Source organism: Oncorhynchus masou, chromosome 33 (genome assembly GCF_036934945.1).
Source record: "Oncorhynchus masou masou isolate Uvic2021 chromosome 33, UVic_Omas_1.1, whole genome shotgun sequence".
Classification (NCBI taxonomy): Eukaryota; Metazoa; Chordata; class Actinopteri; order Salmoniformes; family Salmonidae; genus Oncorhynchus; species Oncorhynchus masou.
The window spans coordinates 24,642,218-24,669,127 of record NC_088244.1 but is presented as its reverse complement, the minus strand read 5'-3'; the positions used below and the strand labels follow the sequence as shown (position 1 = coordinate 24,669,127).

The 26,910-nt window shown below is 42.9% G+C and overlaps 1 protein-coding gene across 6 annotated transcripts in view; it reads left to right on the top strand.

Moving 5' to 3' along the window:
* Positions 1-268: 268 nt before the first annotated feature.
* The window catches only part of LOC135528085 (DNA (cytosine-5)-methyltransferase 3B-like), a 77,022-nt gene continuing 50,380 nt past the window's right edge, over positions 269-26,910 (top strand). For 2 of the 6 annotated variants that reach the window (XM_064956881.1, XM_064956875.1), the window contains exons 1-2: positions 269-510; positions 12,052-12,162. In XM_064956881.1, the coding sequence (XP_064812953.1) occupies positions 12,103-12,162 (60 nt within the window). In that variant the 5' untranslated portion in view covers positions 269-510; positions 12,052-12,102. The other 4 variants (XM_064956879.1, XM_064956877.1, XM_064956876.1 and 1 more) reach the window with 4 other exon arrangements.

The following is a 26,910-nucleotide window of genomic DNA, read 5'->3' as shown; positions in this document are numbered from 1 at the left end:
AAAATTTATGGAGGAAAATGTACATAATTTTCTTTAGGAATGTAGTGAAGTAAAAGTAAAAGTTGAAAAATATATAAATAGTAAAGTAAAGTAACGATACCCACAAAAACGACTTAAGTAGCACTTTAAAGTATTTGTATTTGCCAGCAGGGTAGTAGCCCATTGGCAGAACTGCATATAAATGGTGTATAAATGCAATACCTTTGTATTAAGGGTTAACACTGGAAAAGGTAAATCTAGTTTCCATTCAGCTACAGTGTGATTCGAGACCCGGGAAAAGTTACGCCTGAACATTGTGGCACATTGTGGAAAAAAAAACGAAGAAAAAAAGATTACAACAGACAAGTTTGAAAAGAAGAGAACTCCACTTAGATATTTGCTCCACGGGGTATAAAGGCATGCATATGTTGAGGTAAGTAGTGTGACACTTCGAGGCACCTTGGCAAGCAGTGAGAGAGGATCAATCAATCTCAACTCTCCCCGCTCACCGAACGACTACCCCTGCAACAGGTACATTTTTGTGCAGTTGCCATTTATGATGTGTTTATGCATGCTAGTCTGCAGAACATTATTTAGGAGATCAGTTAACAGCATGCTGTCAGAAACTGGAAGAATTCATGCATGAGGTTTGATAACTTTCTTACTGTTACAGTAATTTGCTCGATAGAGTCAATTTAATTAATTTTTTTTTGCGGAAAGACGTAGGGTAACATTACATTTCGATTCAATTTATGAAACAATGTTGCGTCGATGATTATGTAAATTGGAGACAAGGAAGGGAAAATACCCTACATATCCTCAAACATGGTAAATATAAGGATATGTATCCTATAATAAAATAATATGATTTTTTTTTTGTATGGGAATGTTATTGCATATGTTATTGCATAGTTTCAATTCAGAGTTGATTGCGTCACGCGCACTCAGTATTGTAGCCTACAGTAGGCTACAGATGTTGCGATTGGAACCTAATGGATTTTTATGCGTGGGTAGTTTGTGGTTTCCAATCAGGTGGTGATTTATTTATTTTTAGCGTGTCTTGGACATTTATTTCAACGTTTGTTGAACTTCAACTTCACTAATGAAGGGTTAGATTTCTCTTGTGGTATTGGCACAATTTCCTCAAAATCACTATAAATTCGATTGCGCGACTGCGTTGTTTTTCACACAAACAAGTGCATGTTTCCTACTCCATGCGGTTAGAGACAGATAGTTTAGTATTTTTGTATGGCTTATTTGAAATAATTGTCTTCTGTATGCCTTGATAATCATTCTCTGTAGTGGAATTTCAATTCGAATGCTGAAAAATAATACAATAGGCCTATAACCACAGGCTAGTCGCTTAAGTATGACACAATTTCGTGGACTGTTGTGCATCTGCGTGGATTTAAAAAAAATCAAATTTCTAGTTTTTGAAGTTGGGTCTTTATTCTCGGAGAGTGCCCGCGTTAGTCGTGCGCGTGTCAGGTGTTTGTTCATCCGCACCACACCGCAATTGCTAATTCAGGATTTCGGTCCTCGTGACCCCAAGGAGTGCACGTTTTGGTTTTTGCTTTAGCACTACACAGCTTTCAAATAAAAAACTAATCATCAAGCTTTGATCGTTTTAATAATTTGTGTAGTGTTACGGCAGAAAACAAAACGTGCACCCGAGGAGCGAGTTTGGGAAACGCTATAATATAGGCTATGCCACGGTTCTCCAACTGGCTGCAAGCAAGTTTTATTTGTCCCCACAAGTTTTCTGAGCAAAAAAATAATATATATATTTTTTTATTTGACATTTTTATTGTTGTACATAAAAGACTGTAAAAACACCAGGAAATCAGATCCAAGTGATATTAATTTAAGAAATCTGTAAGAAATGTTTTTTTTTGTCCATAAAAATAACATCAAATTGATCGGAAATACAGTATAGACATTTTATTGTGGGGCGGCAGGGAAGCCTAGTGGTTAGAGCGTTGGACTAGTAACCCGGAAGGTTGCAAGTTCAAGTCCCCGAGCTGACAAGGTACAAATCTGTCGTTCTGCCCCTGAACAGGCAGTTAACCCACTGTTCCTAGGCCGTCATTGAAAATAAGAATTTGTTCTTAACTGACTTGCCTAGTTAAATAAAGGTCAAATAAAAAATATTGTAAACCTATTATAGGTGGAAATGGCAGATTTTAATGGAATATCTACAACCATGACTCCTGTGTTCCAATGGCACATTGTGTTAGCTAATCCTAGTTTATAATTTTAAAAGGCTAATTGATCGTTAGAAATCCCTTTTGCAATTATGTTACTACAGCTGAAAACGGTGCACAGCTGAGCAAGAGGACAAGTACATAAGAGTGTTTAGTTTGAGAAACAGGTGACAACTTTGCAACTCTGCCTAGAAGGGAAGCCTCTTCACTGTTGACGTTGAGACTGGCGTTCCTATGGGCTTAATTTGGACCTAAGCTTGTTGCCTGGCGGGAAGGACCGAGACATGAGCATCTTTTGTCTCCGTTGTTAGGACGGAGACATGAGCATCTAGTTATTATATACAGATCTCTGGTGCACACAGCACAAAAGGAGTGAAGTATACGAGACCAAAAATACAACATGAGAACAAGCAGACAAAAATGCTCATAAAAAATGTAAAGCGTCTTTCTTGTGATACAGGCATTTGGAATATTGCGCAAAAGCATACATTTGAATTAACTGAATCAATTCAATATAGCACCCGGCCCTACCTGAATGGTAGGCCTAAATGTTTAATGCAACTGAGCGATGTACAGTATGTATTGCATAACAAGCTGAATGTGATCTTTCTCCTCTGCTTTGTGGGGTGTGGTGCTGCAGGGCTGACTGTTGCACCCCTCCCGTTGATAATAACATTCAGTCTGTGGCTGAAGTTATCTCTCTGAAATGATCTCTCAAACACAACAGCAGTGACATTTTAACCCTTCGCCTGGTCACTAGGCACCAAAAAGCCTTATCATTTCCCTACACCGGGGTCAAATCCCTCTCCTGCCATACAAATCCCGCCAGCATGAGTGAGTGCAAGTTTACCCCAGGGCAGTGTATGGGCATGTCTGGTTGTTTTGTTAGTATTATTTTTTAAAGAAGGGTCGGCTGACAAGGTCACAAAAATTATGCACGTGCATTGTTATTATTCTGAATGGTCAGATAGCTTGCAACAATGACACGAAGCTGCCATGTGGAGAATTATAGGTGGCTCGTTTCCGCTAGTTTTATCTTGTTCTTGATACCAATCTTGTTTTGACTGATTTTGTGTAACTAGCTAACCAACAACTTTAACAATGTATTTGAATGACAAGAAGTGGTCATTGTGCAATTGTTTTTAATGAACATTTCGAGACAACATTTACATTTAAGTCATTCAGCAGACGTTCTTATCCAGAGTGACTTACAGGAGTAATTAAGGTTATGCACTGTCGACAGATTTTCACCTAGGCGGCTCAGGGATTCAAACCAGCAACCTTTCGGTTACTGGCCCAATGCTCTTAATCACTATGTTACCTGCCGCTCTATGTAATATAGTTTACATTTTAATGTAGTTTGCAACCTCATCTGTTTTGGCCCACAGTTGCACACGCGTCAGTTTTGTTGCTAAACAACCAACCAACCGGTCTATTGAGCTGTTGCTACTACAGTACCTCTATGACACAAGTTCAGACCCAATCCAAATGATTTCGATAACTTGAGGGTTACGTGTGAATTATCTCTCAGAGGCTACTCGAGTGGTGATTTTGTTCCCATCTCTTCCATGTCTTTTAATTTGTCATTTTTGTACCTGTAGGTACCCGTGTCTCAGGTCCTCCGATTTTAGTGTCAAGCCTGTTGAATAAGACAACAAGTTTGAGGCTGGTAGCCCAACGGTTAAAAGCATTGGGCCAGTAATTGAAAGGTCACTGGGTCAAATCCCTGAGCCAACTAAGTGAAAAATCTGTCAATGTAAAATTGAGTGAGGCACTTAACTCTAATTGCTTCTGTAAGTCTCTCTGGATAAGAGTGTATGCTAAATGACTGAAATTAAACATGAGGAATAACTTTTGTGGTGGGCGTTTGAGTACTAACCTATACAGAAATGTAACATTGTTGGCTTATACACTACCGGTAAATAGTTTTAGAACACCTTTATTTTTACTATTTTCTACATTGTAGAATAATAGTGAAGACATCAAAACTATGAAATAACACATATGGAATCATGTAGTAACCAAAAAAGTGTTAAACAAATCTAAATATATTTTATATTTGAGATTCTTCAAATAGCCACCCATTGCCTTGATGACAGCTTTATACACTCTTGGCATTCACTCAACCAGCTTCAGCTGGAAAGCTTTTCCAACAGTCTTGAAGGAGTTCCCACATACTGAGCACTTGTTGGCTGCTTTTCCTTCACTCTGCGGCCTCACACATCCAAAATCATCTCAATTTGGTTGAGGTTGGGATATTGGAGGCCAGGTCATCTGATGCAGCATTCCATCAATCTCCTTCTTGGTCAAATAGCCCTTACACAGCCTGGAGGTGTGTTGGGTCATTGTCCTGTTGAAAAACAAATGATAGTCCCACTAAGCACGAACCAGATGGGATGGCGTATCGCTGCAGAATGCTGTGGTAACCATGCTGGTTATGTGTGCCTTGAATTCTGAATAAATCACAGACAGTGTCACCAGCAAAGTACCCTCACACCAGAACACCTCCTCCTCCATGCTTTACGGTGGGAAATACACAGATCAGCCGTTCACCGACATTGCGTCACACAAAGACAAGGCGCTTGGAACAAAAACAATCTTTAATTTGCACTCCAATTTGGATTATCCACTGGTCTAAAGTCCAAGGCTCGTGTTTCTTGGCCCAAGCAAGTCTCTTCTTCTTATTGGTGTCCTTTAGTAGTGGTTTCTTTGCAGCAATTTGACCATGAAGGCCTGATTCACACAGTATTCTCTGAACAGTTGATGTTGAGATGTGTATGTTACTTGAACTCTGTGAAGCATTTATTTGGGCTGCAATTTCTGAGGCTGGTAACTCTAATGAACGTATCCTCTGCAGCAGAGGTAACTCTGGGTCTTCCTTTCTAGTGGCTGTCCTCAAAAGAGCCAGTTTCATCATAGCGCTTGATGGTTTTTGCGAATGTACTTGAAGAAACTTTCAAAGTTCTTGAAATTATCTGTATTGACTGACCTTCATTTCTTAAAGTAATGATGGACTGTCATTTCTCTTTGCTTATTTGAGCTGTTCTTGCAATAATATGGACTTGGTATTTTACCAAATAGGGCTATCTTCTGTATCAGGTTTGTAGGCCTCCTTGCTCGCACACGCTTTTTCAGTTCTGCCCACAAATGTTCTATGTGATTGAGGTCAGTGCTTTGTGAAGGCCACTCCAATACCTTGACTTTGTTGTCCTTAAGCCATTCTGCCCAAATTTTGGAAGTATGCTTGGGGTCATTGTCATTTTGGAAGACCCATTTACTACCAAGCTTTAACTTCCTGACTGATGTCTTGAGATGTTGCTTCAATATATCCACATAATTTTCCTGCCTCATGAAGCCATCTATTTTGTGAAGTGCACCAGTTCCTCCTACAGCAAAGCACCCCCACAACATGATGCTGCCACCCCCGTGCTTCACGGTTGGGAAGGCATTCTTCGGCCTGCAAGCCTCACCCTTTTTCCTCCAAACATAATGATGGTCATTATGGCCAAACAGTTCTCTTTTTGTTTCATCAGACCAGAGGACATTTTTCCAAAAAGTACATTTTTTGTCCCCATGTGCAGTTGCAAACCATAGTCTGGCTTTTTTATGGTGGTTTTGGAGCAGTGGCATCTTCCTTGCAGAGCTGCCTTTCAGGTTATGTCGATATAGGACTCGTTTTACTGTGGATATAGATACTTTTGTACCTGTTTCCTCCAGCATCTTAACAAGGTCCTTTGCTGTTGTTCTGGGATTGATTTGCACTTTTCTCACCAAAGTACGTTAATCTCTACGAGACAGAACAAATGATGTCAATTAGCCTATCAGAAGCTTCTAAAACCATGACATCATTTTCTGGAATTTTCCAAGCTGTTTAAAGGCACAGTCAACTTAGTGTATGTAAACTTCTTATCCACTGGAATTGTGATACAGTGAAATAATCTTGTCTGTAAACAATTGTTGGAAAAATTACTTGTGCCATGCACAAAGTAGATATCCTAACCGACATGCCAAAACTATAGTTTGTTAACAAGACATTTGTTGGAGTGTTGAAAAACAAGTTTTAATGACTCCAAACTAAGTGTATGCAAACTTCTGACTTCAACTGTATATACATAGGCTATTTGCTGTTTGTTTGTTTATGGCACACGAGATACCTGTCTTTTTCGCATCTCAGTGAACTAATCCATTGCGGAGGACGAGACCAATCGATTGCAGATGCCGTGGGGATGCGCAATGCCGTCTCTCTCCTTAATTCTATCTTTCCCGCCAATCTGTGCACATTTATTGTTGCATATCTTCATTGTGTGATTTGTTTGTGTTTGATTGTTAGTGTCTATCAATTCCCCATTACATACACTACATGGCCAAATGTATTTGGACACCCCTTGAAATTAGTGGATTCGGCTATTTCAGCCACACCCGTTGCTGTCAGGTGTATAAAATTGAGCGCACAACCATGCAATCTCCATAGACAAACATTGTCAGTAGAATTGCCTTACTGACGAGCTCAGTGACTTTCAACATGGTGACGTCATAGAACGCCACCTTTCCAATAAGTAAATTCGTCATTTTTCTGCCCTGTTAGAGCTTCCCCAGTCAACTGGCTCCCGAGTGGCACAGCAGTCTAGGGCACTGCATCTCAGTGCTAGAGGCGTCACTACAGACCCAGGTTCGATTAACCCAGCGTCATCCGGGTTAGGGTTTGGCCGGGGTAAATAATATTTTTTTTCTTAACTGACTTGCCTAGTTGAGTAAAGATGAAATAAATATAAAATAAACTGTAAGTGCAACAACGACTCAGCCGTGAGGTGGTAGACCACACAAGCTCACAGAATGGAACTGCTTAGTGCTGAAACGCTTAAAAATGGTCTGTTCTCCGGTGCAACACACACTGCTGAGTTCCAAACTTCCTCTGGAAACAATGTCAGCACAAAAGCTGTTCGTTGGGAAATGGGTTTCCATGGCTGAGCAGCTGCACACAAGCCTAAGATTTCCATGTGTCATGCCAAGTGTTGGCTGGATTAAAGCTATCCTTTACTGGAGTCTGGAGCAGTGGAAACGCATTCTCTGGAGTGATGAATCACGATTCACCATCTAGCAGTCCGATGGACAAATCTGGGTTTGGCATATGCCAGGAGAGCAGTACCTGCCCCAATGCATAGTGTCAACTGTAAAGTTTGGTGGAGGAGGGATAATGATCTGGGGCTGTTTTTCATGTTTCGGGCTGGGCCCCTTTGTTTCAGTAAAGGGAAAAATTAACGCCACAGCATATATTGACATTCTAGACAATTCTGTGCTTCCAACTTTGTGGCAACAGTTCAGGGAAGGCCCTTTCCTGTTTCAGCATGACAATGCCCCCGTGCACAAATTGAAGTCCATGCAGAAATGGTTTGTGGAGATTGGTGTGGAACAACTTGACTGGCCTGCACAGAGCCCTGACCTCAACCCCATCGAACACCTTTGGGATGAAATGGAACGCAGACTGCGAGCCAAGCCAAATCGCCAAATATCAGTGCCCGACCTCACTAATGCTCCACGCAGCAATGTTACAACTGTGGAATGCCTTCCCAGAAGAGTGGAGACTGTTATAGCAACAAAGGGGGAACCAACTCCATATGAATTCTCATGATTTTGGAATGAGCTGTTTGACGAGCACGTGTCCACATACCTTTGGTCATGTAGTGTATATCACCAGTAGTACATTTGCCATTAACTACTATACTTTCTAATCTGTTTGTTTGGTTATGATCATTTCTGTTAATGCATTCGATATTATTATTGCAGGCTTTTATCGTTGTCGGAGTGGACAAGGTTTTTGCAGAGTGCACAACCTATGCTACATTCGTGAGAAAGTTTTGGTTTATTTCATTCCATTTACAAGTTTTGTCAATTTAGTCATTGTGTCACGCCCTGGTCTTAGTATTTTGTGTTTTCTTTATTTATTTGGTCAGGCCAGGGTGTGACATGGGTTTTGGTATGTGGTGTGTTTTGTCTTGGGGTTTTTCATAGGTATTGGGATTGTGGCTTAGTGGGGTTTTCTAGCTTAGTCTATGGCTGTCTGAAGTGGTTCTCAATCAGAGGCAGGTGTTTATCGTTGTCTCTGATTGGGAACCATATTTAGGCAGCCATATTCTTTGAGTGTGTTGTGGGTGATTGTCCTTGTTTCGGTCTCTGTGTTATTTTAACCACCAGTATAGGCTGTTTCCGTGGTGTGTTTAGTTGTTTTTATTAAACATGAATCTAAATAGCCACGCTGCATTTTGGTCCGACTCTCCTTCACACCAAGAAAGCCGTTACACATTGTCTTTTGTTTGGAGCTATCCTGTCTATGTTAAGCAAGGACTCGCACCTAATTATGCATAGAAGTAGGCCTGTAGGCTGCGTACTATTATTTGTATTTCTGATTGGCTTAAATCACAACCACCGTTGAGCTTCTCAAAGTAATGTTTTTTTTCTTCACCTCAAACAGCAAGCAAACAAAGTCTGTTTTTACATCCATGAGAATGACAATAGTTCCTCAATGTATTTCAAACATCTTTCCAGCTCTCTTCTTTTTGATAACCTATCAGTGTGAAAGGGAAAAATGTAATGCTCTGATCCAGTGGAAACTTCATAAAATAGGTCTACTTGATTACTTCGAATCCCTTGTAATAGCCTACAGCTGTGTCTGTCCCAAGCTCACTGGGCAGGAAACTCTGAGGGCCCAGAATATTTTATACAATGTTAGAAGTTTGCTAGTGATCTATGGGCTGGACCCAAGTTAATAGTTTATCCAATGTTTCAAGTTGGTTGCAGACAGGCCAATGTGATTTATAGGATATTGATTTTTATCAGGATATCTTTACCTGCATGCTGCAATATTTTTATTTGTTGGCCATATAGGCTATTTTTACATAGTTGACAATGGCAATAGAAGTTACATTTTAGGTTTATCATTCTCATTTAGATAGAATTTTGATTAACCACATGCCAATGATTTTAAGATGCTTCGATGTTATTATAAATTAAATTAAACTGTTCAATGTACATAAAGAAAACCATAACTGGCATGCTGATACACTTCCGTTCAAAAGTTTGGGGTCACTTAGAAATGTCCTTGTTTTTGAAAGAAAAGCAAAAAAAATTTGTCCATTAAAATAACATCAAATTGATCAGAAATACAGTGTAGACATTGTTAATGTTGTAAATAACTATTGTAGCTGGAAACGGCAGATTTCTTTAATGGAATATCTACATAGGCGTACAGAGACCCATTATCAGCAACCATCAGTCCTGTGTTCCAATGGCTTGTTGTGTTAGCTAATCCAAGTTTATAATTTTAAAAGGCTAATTGATCATTAGAAAACCTTTTGCAATTATGTTAGCACAGCTGAAAACTGTTGTCCTAATTAAAAATGCAATAAAACTGTCTTTCTTTAGACTAGTTGAGTATCTGAAGCATCAGCATTTGTGGGTTCAATTACATTTGCATTTTACATTTAAGTCATTTGGCAGACGCTCTTATCCAGAGCGACTACAAATTGGTGAATTCACCTTATGACATCCAGTGGAACAGCCACTTTATAATAGTGCATCTAAATCATTTAAGGGGGGGGGGGGTGAGAAGGATTACTTTATCCTATCCTAGGTATTCCTTAAAGAGGTGGGGTTTCAGGTGTCTCCGGAAGGTGGTGATTGACTCCGCTGTCCTGGCGTCGTGAGGGAGTTTGTTCCACCATTGGGGGGCCAGAGCAGCGAACAGTTTTGACTGGGCTGAGCGGGAATTAATTACAGGCTCAATTGGCCAGAAACAAAGACTCTTCCGTCTATTCTTGTTCTGAGAGATGAAGGCTATTCCATGCGAGAAATTGCCAAGAAACTGAAGATCTCATACAATGCTGTGTACTACTCCCTTCACAGAACAGCACAAACTGTCTCTAACCATGTCACGTTCGTCATAACGAGGAGACCAAGGCGCAGCGTGATATGAATACATTCTTCTTTATAAAACGAAGAACACTAAACAAACTAACAAGACGCTATAAACAACTAGTGCTGACATGCAACTACACATAGACAATAACCCACAAAACCAAAATGGCAACCTAAATAGGATCCCCAATCAGGGACAACGGTAAACAGCTGGGTCTGATTGGGAACCAATTCAGGCCACCATAGACTTACATATACCTAGACATACCAAAACCCCATAAAATACAAAAACCCTAGACAAGACAAAAACACACATACCACCCTCTTCACACCCTGACCTAACCAAAATAATAAAGAAAACAAAGATAACTACGGTCAGGGCGTGACAGTACCCCCCCCCCCAAAGGTGAGGACTCCCGGCCGCAAACCTAAACCTGCATGGGAGGGTCTGGGCGGGCATCTAACCTCGGTGGCGGCTCTGGTTCTGGACGCCGCCCCCCTTCTTTACCCTGAGTCTGCTCTTGTAGCACTGACCCGTGGATCATCGTCGGAGGCTCTGGACTGCGGATCCTCGCTGTAGGCCCTGGGCTGGGGACCCTTGCTGCGTGGATCATCGCCGGATGTTCTGGACTGGGGACCGTCACTGGAGACCCCGGACTGGGGACCGTCGTTTGAGGTTCTGGACTGTGGCCCCGTCGTTTGAGGTTCTGGTCTGTGAACTGTCGCCGGACGCTCTGGACTGGGTACTGTCGCCGGACGCTCTGGACTGCTGAGGCGCACTGTAGGCCTGGTGCGTGGTGCCGGAACTGGTGGTACCAGGTTGGGGACACGCACCTCAGGGCGAGTGCGGGGAGAAGGGACATGATACACTGGACCATGGAGACGCATTGGAGATCCAGAACATAGAGCTGGCTCAATATGTCCTTGCTGGATGTCCATTGCGAGGAGCTGGAATAGAGCGCACCGGGCTAGAATAGCGCACTGGAGACACCATGCGCATCTCTGCATAACACGGTGCCTGACCAGTTACACGCTCAAGGAGTTGGCTCAGGTGTCCGACCTGACTCATGCAATCTCCTCGTGTTCCCCCCCAAAAAATGTTTTATTGGGGCTGCCTCTCGGGCTTCCGTGCTAGTCGTGTACCTTCATATCGTTGCCGTTCCTCTATTCTCCTCGTAGTATCGCCGTTCCGCTTTCGCTGCCTCTATCTCCTCCTTAGGACGGCGATACTCCCCCGGCTGCGTCCAGGGTCCCGCTCCATCTAAAATCTCCTCCCAGGTCCATTTCCCCATTAAGCGATGTTCCTCCTTTTTACGCTGCTTGGTCCTGGTTTGGTGGGTTATTCTGACACGTTCGCCATAACGAGGAGACCAAGGCGCAGCGTGATATGAATACATTCTTCTTTATTAAACAAAGAACACTAAACAAACTAACCAAAATGACCGCGATGCTATAAACAACTAGTGCTGACATGCAACTTCACTAAGACAATAACCCACAAAATGGAAAATGGCAACCTAAATAGGATCCCCAATCAGAGACAACGATAAACAGTTGTCTCTGATTAGGAACCAATTCAGGCCACCATAGACCTACATATACCTAGACATACCAAAACCCCATGAAATGCAAAAAAAACACTAGACAAGACAAAAACACACATACCACCCTCTTCACACCCTGACCTAACCAAAATAATAAAGAAAACAAAGATAACTAAGGTCAGGGCGTGACAAACCAGAATAGAAAGAGGAGTGGGAGGTCCTGGTGCACAACAGAGCAAGAGGACAAGTACATTAGAGTGTCTAGTTTGAGAAACAGATGTTACTCAGAAACAATGTTCAAGGAATCACAGCTAGTGATTCAGTGTGATTTTATGCATGAATATTGCACATTTAAATGTACTGTTTTGTGCACTCACCTAACTACTGCATTGTCTTGTTTGTTTTGCCTCCAGGTTAGAAGATAATCAAAATAACAATAATTGACGAAGTTAACTGCAACAGTAATGCCATCCAACAAGTATTCTTCAGCCATCATGGTTGAGAGTGACAAGATGACGGCAACAGTAAGTAGTGTGGGTCTCCATTGTTATTTTACAGAGTGGCTGCAGAGCTGACTTTTCTGCACCTTTCTTCCCTACTGCTAAAGGTCCTGAAGCATGTGCTACTCGTAGAGAACAGGCTACTCTGGTGAATGGTGCTTGTTTAATAGTTACATCAAAGTTGAATCAATGTCTGCAAAATCACATAATGATAGCATTGTGCATAACAGAACCGAATATAATAGCAAAGTATAATGTTACTGTAAGACAAAGAAACACCTAATTTCGAATTAGATTTTAGGATGATTGTTCTCTCCTGCGTCCACAACTCAACAGCATGCCACTAGGTCAAAATTTTGACAGATAGCACACCTACTGGTTCACCCACTAACACTCTCACACAAAACTGGACCATGATACACTGTGACTGAAAGTTTTGGTTGGATCAGTTTTGCCCTCAGATCCCCCTTTTCCATTCAGTAGGACAATATTTCTGCCCCGTTACTTCCAGGCAGCCCCAGTAGCATCCTTTGCCAGTTGGGTTTTGGCCTTCACTCCTGGATTATACCATTAGTACCATGCGTATGTTTAAAAATGTTGTTATATGGACTATCTAGATAAATCTGCATATCATTGTAATAAATGACCTTCTGTGGTGTCTGTGATAGTGTAGTGTTGGCTGTTGCTCTATCCCAGAGTGAGATAGTTCTTAACTACGATTCAGTGTGATTTATGACTCAGAGCCCACGCTAGTCTTTATGGCATCAGTGAACTCTCTCTCTCCCAATTTCTCATCCTGTTGCTTCCGGTCCTGCTCCATTGCTACAATACAATAAACCACACAGCCACCAGAACTCCCTAACCCCCTACCTCAATCACCTAACCCCCTATCTCAATCACCTCACTCCCTACCTCAATCACCTAACCCCCTACCTCAATCACCTAACCCCCTACCTCAATCACCTCACTCCCTACCTCAATCACCTAACCCCCTACCTCAATCACCTAACCCCCTACCTCAATCACCTAACCCCCTACCTCAATCACCTAACCCCCTACCTCAATCACCTAACACCCTACCTCAATCACCTAACCCCCTACCTCAATCACCTCACCCCCTACCTCAATCATCTCACCCCCTACCTCAATCACCTCACCCCCTACCTCAATCACAAAAACCCCTACCTCAATCACCTAACCCCCTACCTCAATCACCTAACCCCCTACCTCAACCTTTGGTGGAAGTCACGACAGTACCCTCCCCCCTGACGCGCGGCTCCTGCAGTGCGCGGACACCAGCCTCGAGGACGACCCGGAGGGCGAGGCGCAGGGCGATCCAGATGGAGGCGGTGGAAATCACTCAGCAGTGGTGGATCCAAGATGTCCACCGGTACCCAGCACCTCTCCTCCGGACCGTACCCCTCCCAATCCATGAGGTACTCCAGGCCCCTCACCCGGCGTCTAGAGTCCAGGATGGAATGTACCGTGTATGCCGGGGGTTCCTCGATGTCCAGAGGGGGCGAAGGGACCTCCGGCACCTCACCTTCCTGCAGGGGACCAGCTACCACCGGCCTGAGGAGAGACACATGAAACGAGGGGTTAATGCGATAGTAAGGAGGGAGCTGTAATCTATAACACACCTCGTTTATCCTCCTCAGGACTTTAAATGACCCCACACACCGCGGCCACAGCTCCCGGCAGGGCAGGCGGGGGGGCAGGTTTCGGGTCGAGAGCCAGACCCGGTCCACCGGTGCGAACACGGGGGCCTCTCTGCGGTGATGGTCAGTGCTCACCTTCTGCCGCCCACCAGTCCGTTTTAGTGATTCCTGGACGGTTCTCCAGGTCTCCTTTGACCGCTGCACCCACTCCTCCACCGCAGGAGCCTCGGTCTGGCTCTGATGCCATGGTGCCAGGACCGGCTGGTAGCCCAACACGCACTGGAAAGGCGACAGGTTCGTGGAGGAGTGGCGGAGTGAGTTCTGGGCCACCTCCGCCCATGGGACGTACCTCGCCCATTTCTCCTGGCCGTTCCTGCCACCCAGGGAACCCCAGCACCACTGGAAACGCAGGAGAATCAATGAGGAAGAGAATAATCCGCTCCTTATGGACCCCCCTGCGTTACCATGTCCAGTGGAACCGTGGCCTCCCTGACCAGCCCTGACCCTAACGGTTGACTATCTAGAGAGTGCACGGGGAAGGGTTGGCCTAACTGCACCAACGGAATCCCTAACCTATGTGCGAACACCAACGGAATCCCTAACCTATGAGCGAACACTTGGTCCATAAAACTCCCAGCTGCACATGAATCGACTAGCGCCCTATGCTGGGAAGAGGGGGAAAACTCAGGAAAAGAGATTAGTACAAACATATGACCAACAGGGAGCTCTGGGTGAGTCTGGTGCTGACTCACCTGAGGAGTCCGAGTCTTTGCCTGCCCTCTCGACTCCCAGACGAGCTCCTCAAGCACCGATCGGCAGTGTGCCCTCTCCAACCACAATTGGTGCAGGAGGAGATTCCTCCTCCGGTTACCCTAGATGCAGCACCCCCTAACTCCATGGGTGTTGGAGCGGGAGTGCTGGGGGGAAGAACAAACAGGACCCGCTCTGGACGCCCGCAAACACTAAGCAGGTTGTCCAGCTGTATTTACATGTCAATTAGTTTGTCTAGTGTGAGGGTGGCTTCCCGACAAGCTAGCTCCTGTGGACGTCCTCCCGGAGGCTACACCAGTAGTGGTCAATCAGGGCCATGTCGTTCCACCCGCTCCAGCGGCAAGGTTATGAAACTCCAGCGCAAAGTCCTGCGCGCTCCTCGTCTCCTGCCTAAGGTGGAACAGCCATTCACCCGCCACTCGACTCTCTGGTGGGTGGTCGAACACAGCAGGAGATGAGGACGCTCACACTCTCCTCTCCAGAGGGAGTCGGGGGGAACGGTAGCCAGGTAAAGCTCTAGCTGGAGCAAGAACCCCTTGCACCCGGCAGCTGTTCCATCGTACTCCCCCGGGGGCGCGAGCCGAAGAGCGCTGGGTCCGGACGCCACCGGAGAAGTTGGTAGCGCAGGCTGAAGAGGAGCTGGAGACGAAGTAGGGAGGCCGCTCCTCTCCCATCTGTCCATTCTCTCCATCTGATCCATCGCCGTCCCGATCCGGTGTAGGATGGCTGTGTGATGGAGGACACGCTCTTCCATGGATAGGAGAGGGGGTGCAGCTGCTCCTGCTGACTCCATTGCTTTCGGTACGGGCTTCTGTCACGGATAGCTGGGAGGGGTGGGTGTGGAGTCAGGCGCAGAGAGCAATGCTTCCAATGCATACGTTTATTAAGCTGGGTCTAGCCAACAAACAGGCAAAATGACCAGTGAACAGGTATGTCCCCAAAACCAGGGAAAATAACAGACATCAAAATACGTAAGCAAAACAATTTCACCACTGACAGTGAGAATAAGCCCGCACAAAAGCAGGCGGGCCCTAGAAGTTTAAATAGGCCATAATTAACAACAAATAAGTAACAGGTGAAAACAATCAGGACAAAACTAACAGAAAAGAAAAAAGAATCGGTGGCGGCTCGTAGACCAGTGACGACGACCACCGAGCGCCTCCCGAACAGGAGAGGAGCCACCTTCGGTGGAAGTCGTGACAGTCTTGGCCTTTTTTAATTTGTTTAGAGAAAAACAAGAAATGGAGATATATATAGTGAATCATCTGAACCTCGTAAAAAAATTGAGATATTACTTTTAGGCCATATATGCATTATTTAATCAATTATACAATCAACTTGACTTCGTTTTTACAAAACAACATAGTGGTAATCATTTATTTGAATGGTAAATCTCTGTTGATAAACTGGGTAAATGAAGATTTAGCCTAGGTCTATTCACAATACAGGTGAATTCATATGATTCAATAGGAGAGTGTGCATGCATTCAGTTATTGAGGGGCAGCAGGTAGCCTAGTGGTTAGCACGTTGGGTCAGGAACCGAAAGGTTGCAAGATTGAATCTCCGAGCTGACAAGGTAAAAATGTGCCGTTCTGCACCTGAACAAGGCAGTTAACCCACTGTTCCTAGGCTGTCATTGTAAATAAGAATTTGTTCTTAACTGACTATCCTAGTTAAATAAATGTTCAATTAAAAAAATAATTGAGCTTGTTTAAACTGATTTCATGAGGCTACAGATGACAAACAGTACCTCCAATTTAAGAATTATTATATTGGCAACTGCTAGGAGAACATATTATTTTATTGTATAACATTTGCATAGAAGAAGCGATCTCTTCTTTTATAAAAGTGTATGCTGTCTCTTAGAAAGTTATGACATCATTCACATGGCTGTGGAATCTGACATTGTGGCCATGGAATTTAGTGGAAACCAGACGGGAGGCGAGGGAGATGAAGAAGTGAATTACTTTTTGTTTGCAAGGGAGACAAAGTCAATTAATAACGTTTTTGGTGACAATCAGCTTTGAAATCAGCATATTTTGCGTTATGTTTGCATATTATCACAAACAAAGTACTAGAGGAGTGAATTCATCTGTAAACTAGGAAGGAAATGTATTTTCTTCAATTAAAGCTGAAAGATACCGGCGTTGTTTTGCATTGTAAAAGTGTTTGCGAACAGTAATGAAAAGTTTCAACATTTCTACATATGGTGTTGCATTATTGAGGGGCGGCAGGGTAGCCTAGTGGTTAGAGCATTGGACTAGTAACCCGGAAGGTTGCAAGTTCAAACCCCCGAGCTGACAAGGTACAAATCTGTCATTCTGCCCCTGAACAGGCAGTTAACCCACTGTTCCTAGGCCGCCATTGAAAATAAGAATTTGTTCTTATTACTTATTCTTACTGACTTGCCTTTTTAAATAAAGGTAAAACATTTTTTTAAATTGTGTTAATTTCTGTGCAGCATGAGTGGGGTGGTAACAATGCAGCCCAGACAGCTCTAACAATGAATGAGGAAGTAGAGCAGGTACTTTGCTCCACTCCGCTGATAGGCAGACTCTCAATGTCGAGAAACACATTTGACAGAAGTATTGAACATATTTTTATTTTATTAGAAAAGTACAGTAGTTTCGGTATACCTTGGAACACTAGTGTACAGTGACACCCTGGGAAATGCCGTATGGGTTTCTACATGCTTTTACAATAGTTTAATCATTCCTGGGTCTTCCTGGCAAACTGGTTCTCAACTATGTGAATCTGTGATCCCAGATAAGAATAATATGGTTCTATAGAAAGCAGTTAAAGCACAGACATGGTATTCACAGGTGTATAGTTTATGTAGTTCCCCTTTAGGGTTTTCTGTCATGCTGTTATTTTGGTGTCTTTGTGCCAAGCCAGAGATGAGAGTAACTGACATCAGCTAAGCACATTTACATGGCTAGCCAGTGCCTCATGTTGTAAATGTGTCTGGAAGGTGTGTGTGCTATACTGTAGGTCAGGTATGGGTCCATTGAAAGGGAGTATCTCTCTCCAACTGAGTCCCTCTCTCCAACTGAGTCCATTCCTTCCTAACCTCTCCTTTGTTTCCCGTATCTGTGTCCAACCCAGAAAGCAGATCAAGGGCTGAGGTGTCAGGGAGGCAGATATACTGAAAGGGCTCCTAGACACCTGGTCTGAGCCCCAGCTTTTAGTTTCTACTCATACTTTGTTCTCCTTTTACAAAAGCAGGGGCTGTGGCAGAGCCTTGTCTGGGCCCCTTCAGCTTGGCCTGGGGGGGGGTGAAGATGTACTTTGTCAGGGAATATTTCTTTTGAGGACGTTTGAGTGGGCAGAAACAGACGGATGGACGGACAGACAGATCAACCAAAGGTCTTGCTCTTTTAATCTGTCAACACACTTTTAATCAATCCACAGGTGCATTGTCTTATGTCAGACACGGTTTTCATAGCCGTCTGCCCTGAGATGTTGCCTGAGCCTCTCCTAGCCAGATGTGGGGCTGAGAGGGAAGGGGTGAAAGGGTGCAGACAGGAGGATAGTGAGGGGCAATGGGGGTAGCAGACGAAGTGTTGACAGGTGTAGAGGGGTTTCCTGGTCTGGAAAAAGGCGTCTCTCTCAGGTCTAATCTCACTAATGAGAGAAACCCTGGCACTGACCTGCTGACCTAGCTGTCTCTCTCTCTCGCTCTCTCTTTCTGTCTCTCTTTCTCTCTCTCTCTCATCCTCACTCTGTCTCTCTATTTCCCCCTCTCTCTAGTTCTCTCTCTCCACCTTTGCCCCCGTGGCCTTTAATAATCCCTTTATCCACGGTGCATTGGGGTCTATAACTGTACTGTGTCGTGCGGCCCAGGTTGGCTTAGGTGAGGTGTGATTTGAGCTGACACGGTTGGAGGTGCGTGAGAAAGAATCTCACTGCCTGAGAGAGAGAGGGGGGGTTTGTGAGAGAGAGAAACTGCTTATTTCTTTGTATAGCGTTTGTATTGCAGTGCTGGTTTCCTAGAGTGAGAGAGTGCACAGTGTGTGGTATGTCATTGAACTATGCTCAGCTCTACTGTGCAGCTGTGCTAGCCTGGGTTGGCTTGTGTCTTCCCCTGTGCCTGCTGGTTGGCTGTGTTAGCTTTGGCAAGTGACTGTGCCACTGGAGGATAGCTATGGTGGTAAGGGAAAGACTGGCATTCCAGATATCCCACAACCGCATGCATTGTTCCCAAGGCCAAGGGCTTACGCTTCCTCAGGAGGAAGCCTGCCAATGGGGTGTTGGCCCTTAACTCTCTCACCCCCAACTCCCTGGTTGTTTTTTTCTTTTTTCTTTATTTAACCAGGCAAGTCAGTTAAAGAACAAATTCTTATTTTCAATGACGGCCTAGGAACAGTGGGTTAACTGCCTGTTCAGGGGCAGAACGACAGATTTGTACCTTGTCAGTTCGTGGGTTTGAACTTGCAACCTAACCACTAGGCTACCATGCCGCCCCTCAGGGAGTTCCACCTCTCTCACCCTCTTCCGGTCTCAGCCCGGTGTTCAGTCTAAAGATGTTGGATTGATACTTTAACTCTGTATCTCTCTATGTGTTTATATTTTTTTGTGGTCTTGTTTTATTTTGGTGTGTGTGTGTGTTCCTATAGCTACCTCTGCATCTATTTCACAGCTGGAATTAACATTCTTCTCCTTTACCTTTAATCAAGTCAGCAGATCCCATCACTAACACTGTTAACCCCCCCCTTCCCCCTTCCACACACACACACACACAGACACATATGCATACTTAAATTAAATGGCAAGTCTCAAATAGCCACCTGCCCCTTTTAATAGCTGGGCAACGGCACACATTTCAGCACATAAACCAACCTGTTTCAAATAAACAGTGGGTTAATTGTTTACGAGGTTTAATGTTTTATTTGAAATATTCAATAATTCAGTAATGACTGGGAAAATGATTGCAATCAGCTTATTTTTTGGCTCCTAACAGCTGAGAACTGCTACTGGTATGCACAAAAACAGTCAAAAACTTTGGTAGTACAGAGCCCTAGAAATCGTTAGAAGTAAGCCCTGTCAAATTTTATAAATATTAATAAATATAAATATTTAAATTTTTTACATTTTAATGAATATAGGCATACTAAGACAAAACAAACGTGACACTGTGAAAATGATAACACATTAGTGCAGGAAATGAATAAATTGATAAAAATGCTGAAAGTGAATGCTGAAATTAAACATGAACTAGAAAATGAACAAAGGTTGTGTGCACTAAGGAAATAAGTTAGAGGCCTGGCTCAAATAGAAGCCTGTCTCTAATAAGTGCCTATTGTGTTCAGTGATTTAAGCAAATAAATACCTGGGCTATTAATTAAAGTTTTACAGTACCTTAGTTTACAACACTTTCTATTTCCCCTAAATACTTATTAGCTACAGTTCCCTAAAGGAGTGTTGTTTTAACCTATGAACTTTACGATAACAGTTGGTTTTTACTCTTAGATTCTACAGTCATCCAGGGCTTAAATTTCTGACTTCGACTATGTGGACAACTACAAATGCCTTGGTTTCTGGTTAGACTGTAAATTCTCCTTCCAGACATTAAGCATATCCAATCCAAAATGAAATCTAGAATTGGCTTCCTATTTCGCAACAAAGCATCCTTCACTCATGCTGCCAACCATACCCTTGTAAAACTGACTATCCTACCGATCTTTGACATCGGCGATGTCATTTACGAAATAGCCTCCAACACTCTCCTCAGCAAATTGTATGTAGTCTATCACAGTGCCATCCGTTTTGTCACCATAGCCCCATACACCACCCACCACTGCGACCTGTATGCTCTCGTTGGCTGACCCTCGCTACATATTAGTCGCCAAACCCACTGGCTCCAGGTCATCTATAAGTCTTTGCTAGGTAAAGCCCCACCTTATAGGTATATTTCACTGGTCATCCCCAAAGCCAACTCCTCCATTGGCCGCCTTTTCTTCCAGGTCTCTGCTGCCAATGACTGGAACAAATTGCAAAAATCACTGAAGCTGGAGACTTATATCTCCCTCACTAACTTTAAGCATCAGCTGTCAGAGCAACTTACCGATCATTGCACCTGTACACAGCCCATCTGTAAATAGCCCACCCAACTACCTCATATTGTTATTTTTTGCTCTTTTTGCACCCCAGTATCTCTACTTGCACATTCATCCTCTGCACATCTATCACTCCAGTGTTTAATTGCTAAATTGTAATTATTTTGCCACTATGGCCTATTTATTGCCTTACCTCCCTAATCCTACTACATTTGCACACACTGTATATAGACTTTTCTATTGTGTTATTGACTGTACGTTTGTTTATCCCATATGTAACTCTGTGTTGTTGTTTTTGTTACACTGCTTTGCTCTATTTTGGCCAGGTCGCAGTTGTAAATGAGAACTTGTTCTCAACTGGCCTACCTGGTTAAATAAAGGCTAAATAAATAAATAAAAATGAGTATCTCCTCAGTTTAGTCTCTTGAGCTCAGAAAAGTCAAGGAGGCTTATAGACCGACCACACCTCTCGCGTCGCGTGCGCCAACGAGCATCTGCGTTGCCAAGGGCTAAAATAGAAGTAATTCCTATTTCTGATGCAGATCACGCTGCAAGTCCTGCCTCTCCCATCTCCTCATTGGTTTATAGAAGCAGGTACCCACGTGCCATCTCCTCATTGGTTATACTCACGTGGGTGATTGAAAGACGAAATGTTTTGCTGGTCGTTGTGGTAATACTATGAAAGTTTAGATGCCAAACACCAAGTTCTAAGTTCAACGATGAAAAGGCCTGGAAGGAGGAGAGATGGCTAGAAACGATTCGGTTGATCGTTTTATGTGTGGATTAATTGTCGGAGTAGAGGACCTTGTGCATTTCAGGTCAAATAACAACTCAATGTTTATATCCCAGGACAAATTATCTAGCAACAGCGAGCTAGCTAAATAGGACAAATTAGCTAGCAAGTACAAGCTAACGAGCTAAATTGCCATAAATGTTTAATGCTTTTCAACCTGTCTCCAAATTAATGTAATTGGTTCAGAGTTTGTTTTGAATTTTAACCTGCGTGTCGTGATCTCGTTTGGTGTAGGGGGACAAAATATGGTGCACACGCGCAGCCGGTTTGGGTTCCGTGTTAGGGTAAAAAAACAAGGCTGCAGTTGATGCTGCTGAAACTCCACATCTTTTGCTGGCATTTGGCAAAGCACTGGAGTCTTGCAGTCCCGTTTAAATTAAATCAATCTTTATTTGCCACATGCGCCGAATACAACAAGTGTAGACTTTACTGTGAAATGCTTACTTACAAGTCCTTTACCAACAGTGCAGTTCAAGAAGAAGAAAATATTTACCAAATAGGCTAAAATAAAAAGCAATAATAAAAAGTAACACAATAAGAATAACAATAACGAGGCTGTTTACAGGGGGCACCGGTACCGAGTCAGTGTGCAGGGGAACAGGCTAGTTGAGGTCATCTGTATATGTAGGTGGGGGCGAAGTGACTGCATAGGCAACAAACAAACAGCGAGTAGCAACAGTGTACAAGGGGATGGTCAATGTAAATTGTCCGGTGGCGATTTTTATGAATTGTTCAGCAGTCTAATGGCTTGGGGGTAGAAGCTGTTGGGGAGCCTTTTGGTCCTAGACTTGGTGCTCCGGTACCGCTTGCCGTGCGGTAGCAGAGAAACTTGGGTGACTGGAGTTTCTGACAATTTTATGGGCTTTCCTCTGACACTGCCTATTATATATGTCCTGGATGGTAGGAAGCTTGGCCCCAGTGATGTACTGGGCTGTTCGCACTACCCTCTGGGTCGCCTTACGATCAAATGCTGAGCAGTTGCCATACCAGGTTATAATGCCTTCACTTGAATAGAGATAGAGAGAGACATAGAAAAAGACAGGGAAAGGAAAAAACAAACATGTATCTGTAACAGTATAATTTTAGACCGTCCCCTCGCCCATACCCGGGCGCAAACCAGGGACCTTCTGCACACATCAACAACAGTCACCCACGAAGCGTCGTTACCCATCGCTGCACAAAAGCCGCGGCCCTTGCAGAGCAAGGGGAACTACTACTTCAAGGTCTCAGAGCAAGTGACGTCACCGATTGAAACGCTATTTAGCGCACACCGATAACTAAGCTAGCCGTTTCACATCCGTTACATATCCATACACTCCTCCACCCCTGGCCCCACTCACTCCTTCTGGCATATAGAGTCACTGAGTCTTGCAGCTAGCTAACCTTTTTATTAATATGCTAGCGTACCTGTAGACTTCCAGTCATTGCACTAACGCTACAGTAGTTAGAATTAGCTTGCTAAACTACCTCTAAAAATGGTATCCACTAGTTCTGGGTAAGTAGAACAACTTAATTGACAGAATTTCACAATATCCCTTTAAATGGAGTGAGAGAGAGAATATATAAAAATTGAGAGAGGTTGTTAAGAGCTGAACTGAATATAACAGTTTGCCAGTGGAAGGGAGGACAGTAGCATGTGACCCAAATGTTGTTTGTGACTACTATGATCTCCCATTGTAGTCAATTTAATTGCAGGAATTCCATCAATTATTTAAAGTAATTATTTTACCAATTTAGTAACAGAAAGAGTTTTAATCACTTAATAATTCATAAACTAAATTAAAATCAGGAAAATCACTACGCATAATTGGTAGGACTACTTTGTCACTTACAGTGCCTTGCAAAAGTATTCACCCCTTGGTGTTTCTCCTATTTTATTGCATTACAACCTGTAATTTAAATATATTTTTATTTGAATTTCATGTAATGGACATACACAAAATAGTCCAAATTGATGAATTGAAATTTAAAAAATAACTTGTTTAAAAAAAATCTACAAAAACAGAAAAGTGGTACGTACATATGTATTCATCCCCTTTGCTATGAAGCCCCTAAATAACATCCGGTACAACCAATTACCTTCAGACATCACATAATTAGTTAAATAAAGTCCACCTGTGTGCAATCTAAGTGTCACATGATCTGTCACATGATCTCAGTATATTTACACCTGTTCTGAAAGGCCCCAGAGTCTGCAACACCACCAAGCAAGCAGCACCACCACCACCAAGCAAGACCAAGGAGCGCTCCAAACAGGTCAGGGACAAAGTTGTGGAGAAGGACAGATCAGGGTTGGGTTATAAAAAAAATGTCTAAAACTTTGAACATCCCACGGAGCACCATTAAATCCATTATTAAAAATGAAAGAATATGCCACCACAACAAAACTGCCAAGAGAGGGCCGCCCACCAAAACTCACGGACCAGGTAATGAGGGCATTAATCAGAGAGGCAACAAAGAGACCAAAGATAACCCTGAAGGAGCTGCAAAGTTCCACAGCGGAGATTGGAGTATCTGTCCATAGGACCACTTTAAGCTGTGCTCTCCACAGAGCTGGGCTTTACGGAAGAGTGGCCAGAGAAAAAGCCATTGTGTCACGCCTTGGTCTTAGTATTTTGTGTTTTTGTTAATTAGTTGGTCAGGCCAGGGTGTGACATGGGTTTATGTTGTTGTATTTCATAGTGGGGTTTTTTAGTTATTGGGATTGCGGCTGAGTAGGGGTGTTGCATAGGTTTGGCTGCCTGAGGCGGTTCTCAATCAGAGTCAGGTGATTCTCGTTGTCTCTGATTGGGAACTGTATTTAGGTAGCCTGGGTTTCACTTTGTATTTCGTGGGTGATTGTTCCTGTCTCTGTGTAGTGTTCACCGGATAGGCTGTAATAGGTTTCACGTTCCGTTTTGTTGTTTTGTATTTATTAGTTATTTCATGTATAGTTCCGTGATTTGTTTAATTAAAAAACATGAGTAACCAACACGCTGCATTTTGGTCCGACTTTCTTGCGACAAACGAAGAACGCCGTTACACATTGCTTAAAGAAGAAAATAAGCAAACACGTTTGGTGTTCGCCAAAAGGCATGTGGGAGACTCCCCAAACATATGGAAGAAGGTATTCTGGTCAGATGAGACAAAAATTGAGCTTTTTGGACATAAAGGAAAACGCTATGTCTGGCGCAAACCCAATACCTCTCATCACCCTGAGAAGGTCAGCCCCACAGTGAAGCATGGTGGTGACAGCATCATGCTGTGGGGATGTTTTTCATCAGCAGGGACTGGGAAACTGGTCAGAATTGAAGAAATGATGGATGGCGCTAATACAGGGAAATTCTTGAGGGGAAACGGATTCAGTGTTCCAGAGATTTGAGACTGGGACGGAAGTTCATCTTCCAGCAGGAAATAACCCTAAGCATACTGCTAAAGCAACACTTGAGTGGTTTAAGGGGAAACATTTCAATGCCTTGAAATGGCCTAGTCAAAACCAATCCAATTGAGAATCTGTGGTATGACTTAAAGATTGCTACACCAGCGGAACCCATCCAACTTGAAGAAGCTGGAGACTTGCACCTTTAATTACTGTGAAAGATAGCTCTACAAAGTGTTAACTTTGTGGGGGTGAATAGTTATGTGCGCTCAAGTTCTTTTTTTTTATTATTTCTTGTTTGTTTCACAATAAAAGATATGTTGCATCTTCAAAGTGTTGTGTAAATCAAATGATACAAACCCCCCAAAAATCTATTTTAATTCCAGGTTGTAAGGCAACAAAATGGGAAAAATGCCAAGGGGGTGAATACTTTCACAAGCCACTGTATGTGAACCTTCATTATTCTCCATCATGAGGGAGAGAAATTAGAAATGATCATAAATATATGTGGGTTTTTGCTAACAGAATGACAAGACATTAGGTCATTTTTCTTAAACTTACAGAAGTCAAATAACTTCTCCAAAACTAAATGTCAGTTTTGATATTAGTTGATAAGGGTCTTTAATGAAACATTACTGTGTTATGTATTTCCTTTTCTGGTACATGTTTTCTAAGACCCCTTTTCCATATGAACCTTTACTCATTCCACATTTTTAAGATGGAACATTTTAGAAAAATGTATGCCTTAATTTCCCCAAAATATAGACTGAGCTTTGTGTTTACATCCAATTTGATATGCTCCTATCAATTTCACATGTTAATCCTCATGGGTCTTTTTATGTAGAAATGCCTTCCACAGAAGACAAAGCTACAAAGCTATTAATCAGAATAAGAATGACCTTTATTCGCCAAGTATATTTACATATGTAACGGATGTGAAATGGCTAGCTAGTTAGCGGTGTTCGCGCTAAATAGCGTTTCAATCGATGACGTCACTTGCTCTGAGACCTTGAAGTAGTAGTTCCCCTTGGCTTTTGTGGAGCGATGGGTAACGATGCTTCGTGGGTGACTGTTGTTGATATGCGCAGAGGGTCCCTGGTTCGCGGCCGGGTATGGGCGAGGGGACGGTCTAAAGTTATACTGTTACACATACACCCGTAATTTGACTTAGTGAGAAGGTACTACAATAGAAAATATACTAACGGAATACAGACACAAGCCAACATAGACATCATACAGAATATACAATTTCGGAACAATAAACAAACTCTGGAGTATAGGCTCATTGCAGTGGGAACATACCATTTACAGAGGGGGATTTACAGCTCCTTCAGAAAGTATGCATACCCATTGATAGAGATGAAATGGTAGGGACATTTCATATCACGATTATAGAGTACGGTTATCAGTATTATCGCGCTATTGTTAAAATGTGCTGGAAATGTTCAAAAAGTACTGATACACATACTGAAATCATTTCATCAAGTTTTATATTGAAAAACAACAACCAACAAAAGTTTCCCTAGTGCAGGTATAAATGAACACAACCTTAAGTAAGCAAATTAAATAAACAAACAACAATTAAAATTAGCAGCACTATGTAGTTTTTGTGTGCATAAAAATGTAAATAATAACATTAAAGATGGCACCATGTGATTATTTTCTTGCCTTTTTACCTGACTTACAGTTGAAGTCGGAAGTTTACATGCATTTAGGTTGGAGTCATTAAAATTAGTTTTTCAACCACTCCAGAAATGTCTTGTTAACAAACTATAGTTTTGGCAAGTGGGTTAGGACATCTACTTTGTGCACGACACAAGTCATTTTTCCAACAATTGTTTACAGAGAGATTATTTCACTTATAATTCACTGTATCACAATTCCAGTGGGTCAGAGGTTTACATACACTAAGTTGACTGTGTCTTTAAACAGCTTGTAAATTCCAGAAAATGATGTCATGGCTTTAGAAGCTTCTGATAGGCTAATTAACATCATTTGAGTCAATCGGAGGTGTACCTGTGGATGTATTTCAAGGACTACCTTCAAACTCAGTGCCTCTTTGCTTGACATCATTGGAAAATCAGAAGACATCAGCCAGGGCCTCAAAAAAAACTGTAGACCTCCACAAGTGTGGTT